At 41.7% G+C, this 12,669-nt stretch overlaps 1 protein-coding gene across 1 annotated transcript in view; it reads right to left on the bottom strand.

The window, feature by feature from the left end:
* adgrb3 (adhesion G protein-coupled receptor B3) overlaps nucleotides 1-12,669 on the bottom strand; it is a gene marked incomplete at its 5' end in the record, with an annotated part of 106,751 nt that overhangs the window by 35,269 nt on the left and 58,813 nt on the right. Inside the window, 4 exons of the mRNA XM_079229592.1 lie at nucleotides 5,651-5,759; nucleotides 8,388-8,456; nucleotides 10,363-10,557; nucleotides 11,582-11,688. Of these exons, the coding sequence (XP_079085718.1) occupies nucleotides 5,651-5,759; nucleotides 8,388-8,456; nucleotides 10,363-10,557; nucleotides 11,582-11,688 (480 nt within the window). The remainder of the gene's footprint in view (nucleotides 1-5,650; nucleotides 5,760-8,387; nucleotides 8,457-10,362; nucleotides 10,558-11,581; nucleotides 11,689-12,669) is intronic.

Genomic DNA, 12,669 nt, shown 5'->3' with positions numbered 1-12,669 from the left:
GTTTACGAGTATCTATGTTCACTGTGTATTACCATCATTACGTTTGGGGAATACGCTTATTTGCTTTGCTGGGAATTAGATGAGAAGATGGAGATCGCTTTCTTGTCAATATGAAAGCTCAAGCCAGCCACCAGTTAGTTCAGCTTAGTTTAGTGCAAAGACTGGAAACATTTCTACTTCTTGGCTCGCAGCCGTGACTTTCAACGTAAATCAAGCTAGCTTTTTTCCCCCTTTCTCCAGTCTTTAAGCTAAGTTAAGCTACAATAAGCTAGCCGGCTGCAGCTTCATATTTACCATGCAGATACGAGAGTGGAAACGTTGCCATCTCACTCTCAGCAAGAAAAGCAATTGGAAATGTGCAAGACGCCCGTGTGGAAATGTGCCGTATAAGTAAGTTTTCTATTGTCATCAATATCAATCAAACTCATTGTATGTGGCGAGGCTTGAAATTTCTGCTGGGCAGCAATTGAAAAGTTTTGCTTGCGCTGTTGTATGTGCTGTTTACACCATACAAATGAAAAATATTGCACGATTATGTGTACATACGTGCACAACAGAGCAGAAACTTCACTCAGAGCTCTGCAACACCACCTCTGCTTTACTTTTAAAATGTTGTCAGTTAAACACACACACACACACACACACACACACAAATATACTCCAATTATAATACCTGATTCAAAGCACAGGATTGAATCATAACGCTCTGCAAAGTTGAGAGGCATATCTTTAAACACTGACATCTCTAGTTAGAGTATTCAGCTACTGTTTGAGATTTCTTACATTACTAAGTGGAAAATGATAGGTCTACATTTTCAATCTTGATGAAGTGAGAAACACAGGCACACACTTTTCATTTGTGAAACTGAATTGTGCATGTGCATGTGCATACAGGTCATTTATAAGTCAAAGATACCCCCAACTGTGCTGTAATTCATTCATGTACACATTTAACATAAAGTGCAAAATCAAAGCTTAATTTGGCACCCGGCAACTGGTAGACACTTAATCCCCTTAATCACTCTTTCCTTCTCTCGCCTCCCTGCTGAGGTGCCATAAAAGGCCAGTCCATGTTCTAAGGCAGTGACAAGGAAATACCTGCAGGATCAACTGAAAGGGCCTCAGCATTACAAGGGGAGGATAAAGCTGCACTGTTCTCTACCTGGTATCACATCCAGTCCCAGTCAGGTGGCGCTTTAGTGAGGGGAATCTGAGGCTAATCCTGATGCAAAGGCTCCATTGTTCCTTGTGCTCTGCCAATAATTCAATTCAAATCCTGGCAAGACTCCATGTTGAGTGAAATGTGTGACAGAAGGTGTGTCTGTGTGATTCGGATGATCCAGCAGCGGGCACAAAATCACAGAGCACCACAAGAACCGCCATTTGCAAAGAGTCCTGTTCACAGCGCCAGATGTTCGGCGCAGCAGTGGTAAGTGTGTGTGTTTGTATAGTTTTAGTCGCGGAGGCACACTGTGAAACACAACAGGGTGCTAGTACGACTGTCTTTCAGAGTCCTGGATAATTCTGCAGGTAAATGGGGCTTTGCACTTGCCTGATGGGGCTAGACAGCACAAATGAAGTGATCCTTTAGGATTGTGAGGAATCTGAACACCGATTCAGTGCACAAAGTATTCTGTATGGCTCATTTTCACGAGCGGGAATTATAGCATTGCTCATTGCGTCTGAATGTGTTCATGAGAGGTCAGACAACACAAACATTTTACACAGAAAACAAATTAATGAGCATTTACTGCTGTCGCATGTGTGTGTAATATCAATTAATCATTATCAATGTCAAAGTATCCGTTCGACCATGAAGTAAAGCCTCACAATAGATAGCCAGAACAAAAATGTCAAAAGTGCATGATGTCTTTCACCTCTAAAGTGGTGTCTAATTTTCTAAAATGTCTCATGTTTCACATTGTCCTCCAAGTGTTTGGTTGTAAGGAGAGAGAATTAGTTGCTGGAGTGGAGAGACTTTCGCAATCAAGGTTATTTGACTAAAAGTAGGAGGACAGAGGACGATGCACCGGTGACAGCCAGTATTTATCTACGTGTCAAAAGGCTGCCATAAATTACTGACAAAATGATGCTGCAATATCTTACTCAGCCAGATGATCTCCACTTGGCTTCCACCGATGGAGCTGCAAAACCTTCCATTCCTTTAATCAAAAAGGCCTCAGCTGCAGTGTGAGCTGACATTACTGTGTGGATGGCGATTAAAGCCTCTGCTTTGTCTAGGAGTGAAATCCTTACCCTGCAAACTCTGTGTTCCATGTCTTAATTGTGTATTATCAAAATAGAGTATGGTTTCTTACTTATTTTCCAAATACACAGTAAAATATGACTGAATGAATGCACCTGTTATATAAAGGCCCTATTTTCCCAAGAAGACCTTCATATTTTTACACCAGCAGGGAAGCAAGGTACTGGTTGAGTCTAGCCAGAGGCAGCTCATTACTGTTACAACTTCAAATAATTGCTCAAAAGCCAAATTGCCCCTCTGCCTCTGTGCTAAGATTTTCCCAAAAAAATTGCATCGGAAATCAGGCAGCTTCAGTTCTGCATCATCAAAATGATCGTTATTCTGCACTTTAGCATTTTTTTTACAGACAAAACTAACGTGCTTTCCAAATGTGCCATTAATAAACTGCCCCCTCCAATTATTTTATGTATACAAAAATTCAAAATTGCACATACGCATTAAACCTTTAATGGCTTAAAATTACGTTATGTTGAAAATGTTCAGCCATCATATTTATCAGTCCATTTCTCTGAGTGTTAAAAGAACAACATAATAATGATGTATTTTTTTCAGTTATCCTCGAGCCTTTTAGCGCCGTGGAAATGTACAGGAAGCAATGCACCATAAAGGATGGAAACTAAAAAGACCAAAGGACTGAGAACGTTGTCCATTTTGTGTATTTCAGCTAAATGTGTGTCAAGGATAGGGGGGTTGTTTCATTAGTGAAACTGAGGATCCAACACATCTGCAACTCATTAAAAAGGTGCATGAAGTAATCAGGAAGATTTAAGTCGCACCTGGAGAACTGTAAGATGCAACAACAAAAATATCTGGAAGCTACTTTCTTTAAAAAAAAGTTCTCAATACATTTAATGCACATTCGGTATGAGCGTATGTTGCTAAATAAGAGTGAAAGTCAAATGATATATAACATGTTGCTAGTCCCCGCCCTTCCCCACCCTCCCACCTCTGCATAGGGAGCAATGCATATCAGTGTTGAGTTACAGTCATCATTTTTCTATCAGGTTTCATCACACTCATTTATAGGCACCTAGTCTGAAATATTCAACTTTAATTATCCTATCAAAATGAGATGTGTCAGTATTTCTAATAAGCTCCACTACTGGCAGGTCATGCCAACACACCAACACAGTTTGTCTTATGTTTTAAAAAGGACCATTGATTTTAGTGTAGTTTCCTTAGATCACATTAATTTGTGGCATGATCCAGGTTTGTGAAACTTAACAGTTACTGGTGGTTCTCTCTGTATTGGCTCCATTAACTGAAAATTGACAAACACACACTGTTTTAATGCCAAAAAGTATAAGACTTTTACCATCTTACATGCAGCCAATGTTTTCTATTATTTCTGTACACGTGTGAAAATAAACATACATCAATTCAGTCAAGTATAGTTTTAAATCAAGGCCCCTTTAAATGCAGTGGCACCCAACCATGTATCAGGACTTTGATGAAAGTAAGCATAAAGACATTGTGATCCTTTTAGTAGACTGATTGAGTCGAGGCTCTGTAAGTTAATGGACATATGGTATGATCTTAATAGAAACTAATCGAACAAAGCATATTATGAATTGTAAAAGTAATAGCATGCTTGGAAAAAAGTCAGCAGTAAAATATAAGTGGTGAAATAACTCCAGTGTAGTCTTCCAAGAAAGGGACCTGATTATGCCACTCAGTGCTTTCTTTAAAACTGAAACACAATGCTGAGTTGCATCATGACTCCATGTTTACCAAACAATATTCTGTCGTATCATGTCTGACACGATTTAATCCACAGTCCCACAGACTTGAGGAGAAGCTCGACAGTCTTACGGCTGACGAATATAATTAGAGTCAAGTATTTCACATTCGAGTTTAGCTATGCAATACACACTGCTGTTCAAGGAATGTGTATAAAACTGGATAAAACACTTGAATACACAGAATAGATTACATATTTTGTACAAAGCAGGGGTCATGTGTTAATGTTTTTTTCAAGCAGAAAGAGGGGGTGTTGCCATTGAGCCAAATTGGAAGGAGAATAAAACAGTGGAAGGGCACAGACATATTCTCACGTCTGTGAAAGAAGTCATTAATGCTTGGCATTCTAAAATGCATTCGCGCCTTATTTACTTAATTTGCGTCTCATGGTGCTTAATAATGGTATTTTGATGGGTGCATTCATTGTGCCATGTTTGTTATGCTATTCCTATTCATCATTATGGAAATAATTTACCATAAAGAGCCACTGAGTGTGAGTGTTTGCTAGAAATGGGTCAAATGTTGGCTATTGTAAGAGAAACACGAGGAAGAAGCCTCTCTCCTCCAGAGGAACTGCCTGCCAGCCAGCTGTACATGCTCATATTCACTTGCAGCATGAATAAATCAAGACTGCAGTTCTATTATTCCATTCCAGTAAGACACCATTTATGGCTGAGTATGAAATGAAATGCCACAGAGACCTCAGATCATCCAAGAGGCAGCAGCAAAAAGAACCCAGGAGAACAGAAGGAATGAGAAATACTGCTCAAAGACAACTCTTTTATCAAAAAAAGGGGAGTTAATAATCCGGACCCCAATCAGTGGTGGAGAATTTTAGATTTTTGATTTATTACAGCTGCAAAGAATACGTTGTAATTTCAGTTCCAATGTTATATCCCTTTAGCAGACACGCCCACAATGTTTATGCATGACTGCTTATCTCGAATGGAACTGACAAACAATCTTTTGTTATGCTGCTGCACTTCTGCGCAACGTGCTTTAGGATACGCTCTGCTAATCATGTCTTTCTCAAAGGACTGCAGTACAGTGCCACATCACACAGTATTACTTTACCTTCAAATATGACACATATATTTCTTTTGATCGTTGAAAAAAATGCCTTTGAAAGTATGGATAGATATTACATGTCTATGATGAATGAAAAGCGCGTGGGTTTTGAATACGATATAGTGAATAATAAAACAATAATTGCCTGCACCTGTTATTGCATTTCTATTCAAAACCCATTTGCTTTACACAATAAAAAATTACTTCACAATTGTATTTAGCTTATGTGAAATAGTATAAAATATACTATGTGTCATTTTGTTCCTTTACAGCTCCATTAAAGAAAAGCTCTTCTTCCTACACTGCACACTCTGGATATCAAAATGAGTGTTAAGTGTTTTCATAGGAATTTAGCACATTAAGACCACAAGCTCAGTTTTAATTAACATTATTGATTAGCAGTAATGTTACTCCCCCACCCTTACCATGCACCATTTATCCTAAATTAATGATGGTGGGGAAATTGACACAAGGAGTCAGCAGAGCACAGGGATTATGTGTCCATGTCAAGCAGAAATAGATGCTAAAACGAGCTCAGTGGCTGTGGGTATGGAGGAAAAGTGGGCCGATTCTTACCCAAGTTCCCAGTCATCAAATAGGCATTGTGGAAATCCTTCATGCCCAGTCCAACAATGTGAATGAATTCCTCTATGACCTGCATGAGCTCCACTGCTCCGGGATAGATCTGGACAAGATAAAAACACAAGAGGATATTTTCATGATGGCCATTGTCATCGAAAAGATGGGAGTGTGGAGCCTAACATAATAATAGTAAAAGACAGCATATTAGAGATAAGCTTGCAGGTATATAGTTGAATGCAGAAGCTTAGAAGAACATACCAAAAAAATTATAATATGGCGCTAAATAAACAGAAAAGCAATAATAGAAGAGGTCACAGAGTTACAGTTGTTTAGATTTACAGTGTTATATTATTTTCAAGTAAAGATGTTCAATGTATCTGCTGGTTCACAGCTCAAATGATCACGTAAAGAATGGGTAGATAGATGCAGTCCTAATTGAGCCATCCGTGTGAGACCAGCATCAGAGCCATAACCACCGGGTTTGCACACACAGTTGCTGGTTGGCTCCTCTTCTGAACGGCTCTGCCAAGTCAAGGGTGATTGCCTGGGTTCATGTGACGCTTCATGGACAGCGGCGCCCAGTGAGAGAATGCAGAGACTGGAATTCAGCAACATGGACAGATCCATGGCTGGACCAGTAACGCTGTTCTTTCGGCTCTTTCCTCCAAACCGATAGATCAAAAGAACACTAATCCGATAATTGACCTTCAGAAGACTGGAGCGCTGGCATGGCTGCCAATCAAGTGGTTATGGGGCAGATCTAATGAGAGGCTTTAGGGGCACCAGTTTTGTCGCTTGACTGGGATATCAAGAATACTGATTGTTGCCACACATGACGACATTTATGCAACACATTTCACAAAATAGCAGCTCCACAGAATAATGAGGTGACAACATTTCAAAATGTCTTTCAGAGTAATGTGGTATGCACACAACAGTGATTTCAGGCAATTGGGGAGGCCTTCAAGTGGCATTTAGCAATTAACACCTCACTCTTGGTTTTCAACAAACACCTGAGGCAGGTACTTCCCTCCTCGGTAACACCTTGTGTTCTGCGTGTGCCTCGACGTGTGACGCTGCTAAGCCAGGCAGGCGGATTGGTGATGCTGAAGTTGAGAGCCTCTGACACAGCAGAGTGAAAGCCGGAGTGGGGGAGAAAAGCACATCACGTCGCCCCTTCCGGCATGTCTGACGCACAGTGCAGTCATGCTCATTCGGCTGGTCTCCATGGCAACCGTGAAATGTGAAGGCAGCGCGGGGAAATGGCTGCAGTGGAGGTTGTGTAGACAGAGCTCTTCCTTTGCTTGCCATGGTAACAGTGACAGGAGTTGAATATATAGTGATCTCTGCACAGAGCCAGTAAAACCTCATAGTGAGGTGTTTCATGTGAATGTCCGCCGCACGCAGCGTGTGGGTGCTGTGGACACTGAGCTCAGAACACTCATTCATGCAAAAAAAGACAGCAAGTGAGAAATATTGACAACTGTGAAGTCCAAGCGTCGTCTGTTGAAATCAGATGACGTCGCTTCGCCAAGGTCCTCTTGGTGGAGTGCAGAAACTGAAGCAGTACTCCACGGGCAGGCACATTAATAACTACAGAAATAATTAACACATTTCTCTTCTGGGTGTTCAATCACATAGACAACCTTTCCTATATTTCCTCTGATCTGTCTGTCTCCATCTCTGACGCATTCACACTGACAACCCCGCTCATTTGCAAGCTCTTCTCACCGACAACCTACCTTTGAGGCCTGCCGAACTAAAGCTGCAGTGAGTAAACACCTAATTACTGCCTGTAGAGACAACAAGGACTGGCACTCCTGGCTGAGTTTGAACTGCTGCATTCCCCTACTAAGTCAGGCATGGAGAAACAAAGACAAAAAAAGAGATCTGACTGACTTTAAGACACCCCCTCAGTCATGTGTCGGTGCAGGTGATACCCAATTTATGTCAATTTAGCAGTGAAGGTGACAACAGAGCAGATGCCCTCTGCAGACTCACAGTCATCACAGATGGTATCTCTGTTAGAGAGGGATTTCAGGGCTCAGGTTCTCAGACACCAGTGGCAGTTTTGAAAACGACAGTTGCCACCTCTCACGCTGAGAGGACGTAAAACCAGACACCGACCTCCTTGGATAAATACAGTGTTGAGTGCACCGTTCTGTACTTAAACTTTGATCTACAGTCCACTATTACTGTAGTGCTGCAGTCTGTTGTCCCTAAATGTGTATTAGATATTGAGACTATGCTTTGGACTAAACAGCTTCTCCATTTGATGGAGCTGCCTTACAATGTCAGAGAAAGGCAGACCGCAAATTAGAATCTTAGATACAAACAATAAAACATCAACACTGTTTGATCTGAGGTCCAATTCAGCTGAAGTAATGGTCTAATCCCACTGGTGGCCGTGATCTGTATCAGCTGGGTGAAACAACTTGTATGATGGAGTCCTGCAGTGCTCATGGTTGGACAATCTCTGTGGCAGTGCTGCTGCCACCAAGTGGAGCTCTGAAGAACTAGTTTTTTCTAAATGAGGCCAGATGTCACACCAGCTAAATGACCTCTCACAGAGATATATGTAATAAAACATCCTCTCGAGACTAACCTGACTTTTCTGTATCTCTGCTATTCAAAAGGAGAAACAGCAATGAAGCATTGGGTTGATTTTTGTGGAGACACACAGCATTCATGCAGCAACCTGAATTATTTAAGTGTACAGCGACGTGCTTACCTTTTGTGCGTCTTCCCATTTCTCCTTATTTTCCTCCTCCAGGAGGTTGCTGATGATTTGAAAGAAGTTCTGTGGAGATGATGAAAGGGAAAATATGTAACACACCCACGCAGAAGTATTACAGGCACAGCAGCGAAGATGCTTTTTAAAATCATGACACATAAACACTATGCACTCAAAGAGAACAGTTATGGATAATAAACTGACATTTCTCAAGGGATTTCTAGCAGGGAATAATGACGGTTGCTGCGGGGCTCAATTGCACCAGGAAATCTGACACTGAAACCATGATGGTTTCACCAGAGAAAAGATGGAATTTGTGCATTAGCTTTGGCAGAAATATACCTCAAACCTCCTGCAGCTTGCAGCAAACACTTAAAGCTAGAGAGGAGAGAAGCTGCAATCAGAAAGGAAGATGAAAGGGAATGTTTGAGCAGCTGTGTGAATTGTCTTCTTCTGCAGCAGGGGCTGCTCGGGGTGCATGCCTGCAGTAGTAAAAGGACCCCTGTCTGATCTTTAGCCTTGTTATTTTGTCTGGTCTACAATGTGCCTGAGGGAGTGGCTCTCTCTCTCTCTCTCTTGACACAGGCTATCTTGTTTTCTACTTGAATGCTTATGCTCCCTCTGGTGGTAATGTGCCCACTTTAACACTGCATTAGCTCAGAGACACGCGGTGTGTGTGTGTGTGTAGGTGTGTGTGTGTGTGTGTGTGTGTGTGTGTGTGTGTGTGTGTGTGTGTGTGTGTGTGTGTCGGGGGCGGGTGCGCTGGCTGCCTGCTCTCCTGTCTGCCCTCACACACTATCGAGCTCTCGTAATAACCATGGACAGGATGCTTTCCTCATAGATGTTATATGGTGAGAAAATGGTTGAATGGGCCTTATGTTTGCCCATCCATAACCGGGACGTTTGGATTTTTATTCCTGTAGAATATTAGCATCAGATCGGCCATCTCACATCCAGTGGGAAACATGTGCATAAAAGAGCATCTCTGACATGTTGTAGTCCAAATACCAGTGTGCTTTGTACGTGCATAATTTGGTGAGTTCAACATTTTGCTGATCCAATACCTGCATCCTAACCTAAGGTACAAGCTGTGAGCCAAATAAGTCTGATTACATTCAGCCGATGCTCAAATGCATGAATCACTAATATTCAATATCTTGGTTGTTTGTTTTTAATAGTACAACATCCAACATAATGGGTATATTGTGATGTTCAAATATCCAATAAAATATATTTAATTTGTAATATTATTATATAAAACATAATAGTCAGTGGAAAAAGCACTGTGTTATATTATAAAACTAACAGAACTTTCACAGATTTAAAGTATACATTATTTCTACTCTTAACTTAAACATTTCCCAGCATGATTACTTATTTCTCTTTGCAGAGGAAGAACAAAGTAACATTCAAAAACTACAATGGAGAATTAGGTTTATCATTAGCACACATACAATATTCAAAGCTTGCTCAAATAGAGAGCAACATCTAGTCCCTTCCCATTTAGCTCCCTCTAAAACACAGCATGAGCCAAACACATTGAAACTGGCATGCAGGGCAGCACAAAGAGGCCTAAGAAGGGTGTCTTTGAAAATGACACAGCTCTGGGGATATAAATTGTGTTATTGGTGATGGAGGTGGAGCTTTAGCTATAATCTCCATCATCCTATTGACATAAGGAGGATCAAGACTGCAGTCAACCTCAACATGATGAGATGAAACAGCTTAGGATGGGGAGAAGATCTCTTGATACAATGGAGCCGTGGGGTGCGTTTGTCAGATTGTGTGTGATTTCAGACATGCTTTTGTGCTTTTTCTCATATATTACGTGTTTGCAGCACCAAACATTGCCTTTATCCGGTTGATTATTTAGTCATAAGAGACACACTTGTAAGCCACCTTGCTGTAGGTTATGAATACATTTCAAACAGCATCACGTCTATGTGTTCAAATAAACCCACTGTCCACTTACTTGCACATCATCTGAAGATGGCTCATAACTGGCTCTCTTGAAGGTCTCTGTCACATTGCGAAGGATCTCCACGGAAGACAGCAGGTCCCCAGCATAGAAGTTCCTCCTCTGAGTGAGGTCCAGCAGGTTTTTGGTGACCTGGGACATCCCATCCCCGGCCAGCATCCTCTGGCCCTTCGCAAGGTGCCCCTGAACCTCCAAAAACAGCAGAAGACAAGACTTGGGGCATCTGTGTCATCTGCAAGGTTTCAAGAGACGCACACTAAACTCCACATTTGAATTAAATGGAGTGAAAAAAATCAGGAAGAAAGACTCCGCTCTCTAAGGCCCTTAATGTGACACTTATATCTAAGCCAGGACGAAATGTATTCTGCCTCTCGGATGTTTTGAAATGAGCCGATATGAAGAAAAGAGTTAACTGGAGCAGAAGACACACATTTAGGCCGAAATTGCACAGTGAAATGACATTTCACATCATTGCACAGGGTTTGTGTCCATAAATACAGGTTCCCAGGTGCAAGGCTTTATGTGCTATCTCAGCTCTTCTGAATTATTTTAATTTTAACGGTGATGGAGGATTTTCAAAATTACTTATTCTAGTGGAAATTCTATTGTGTTTCCAGAGAAAAGTCAAACACACCAAAGCAAAAATAAATGCTATTTAGTAAAGCCCTCTGAAATAGACCCAGACTTAAATACAAGTAAATAAAAGAAAAGAGTTTCTCTCTGATCCAGATGTCTCATGAGATGAAAAAGGATGAAAGGGTTTACACCAGGATCTTTTTGTGAATAAGTCATTCTATAGAAAAGAAGTCAGTCACCATTCACTCAATTTCCACAATATGCTTTGATATCCAGTACCTTGATGGTGCAATACAAAAATGTATTCTAGTTGATGTTAGTTAAAATGACGTACAGAGCAAGTGAGGAACAACATAAAAGTGTAAAAGATCAACAAGCTGAAGCAACAAGACAAACATGGATGACAACATGCCAAAAACTCTAAATCAAATAGTTCAAAAGAAGTGGACTGCAGGGGACCATTTATTACACAGAGAAAAAAAAAGGCAAAATCATGTTTTAATTTGCTCATCTTTTGAAAGTGGTTAATCTTTGGCTACGGTGTGATGGGAATGAGGGGGATGGGGAAAACACTGGGGAGGTAATTTATGATGCATTGGAAACAGAGGCAGTGAGAGGGAGCTGACTTTGCACCTACTGATTGCTGCAAGTATCTGAATTCATTTGTTATGCATCGAGCATAGCTGGGCGGCTCCCAGAAGGCCATACCACGGTGATCCAAAGAGCAGCGTCGACTAGTGGTGCCTGCAGAGGAAGAAGACAGGGACACATTTAGAGAGGAGAAGGAGCGAAGGAGGAAGTGATGAGAGGGGAGATGGGGATGCAGACGTAGAGAGGAGGGGGTATGGGATTAAGACCAAAGAAGAGGCAAAATAAAGGCAGATGGAAGTGGTGGAGTGGAGGGTGTTGGATACAGGAAAAGGAAAAAAATACAAAAAAGATAGGAAGACAAAAGTATTAATTATTTTCATTAGAGACTTATCTTCCTCCCTTTTGTCTACTTCTGTTGCCTATCACCCACAATCAACATTTGATATTGCCCATTACCTTTTGCAGTGGTTGAGGCAGATGTTTCTGGAGGGAAAGGGCCGCAGTATTTGAACCGAACTGGCTTTGAATTATGAGCGGCAGACACATCCCCATGGCTTTAAATAAATGCACTGTGTGCTGTGTTAATGCAACTTACAGTGACTTATTCAAGCATGCAGCAACTCAACTGTGATAGCTGTCAGGCATTTAAACAGTGATTCTGAAATAGCAGAACCACCCAGTATCCACCCACATCGGCGTACACATCCTGCATAGGGGTCCAACATCACACCTTCCCTGCTGTCGACCCGGTGGAGTACACTTCACACATCACCCCACCGCTCCAACACAGGTGCTTGACATCCTGAGGAAAACTCCCACAGAACAAAACATTTCCCCTGGCACCTGTGCCTAGCTATCTCTTGTTCTTTCTCTCTCTCTGTGTCTTGCACACACTAACACACACAGACAGAGAGAGATCAAAACCACACCTCCGACGCCCACCCTTTCCACAGCTACTACCCGGTGATATGCACTGAAGCCATGAGTGCGCAGCAAACATCGCTATATCCTGGGAGCGCCCATGCAGCGCTATGAGACAGCCGAGAGGGCAGCAGGAGAAGCCTACAGCTCTACACCGCGCTGAGCATCTGTCTCTCTCCTAACTGGCTTCACCTGGGAGCTTATATTTACTTT

The sequence above is a fragment of the Taurulus bubalis genome, assembly GCF_910589615.1.
Source record: "Taurulus bubalis genome assembly, chromosome: 14".
Classification (NCBI taxonomy): Eukaryota; Metazoa; Chordata; class Actinopteri; order Perciformes; family Cottidae; genus Taurulus; species Taurulus bubalis.
The sequence above is the reverse complement of the archived record's forward strand: the minus strand, read 5'-3'. Positions and strand labels throughout refer to the sequence as shown.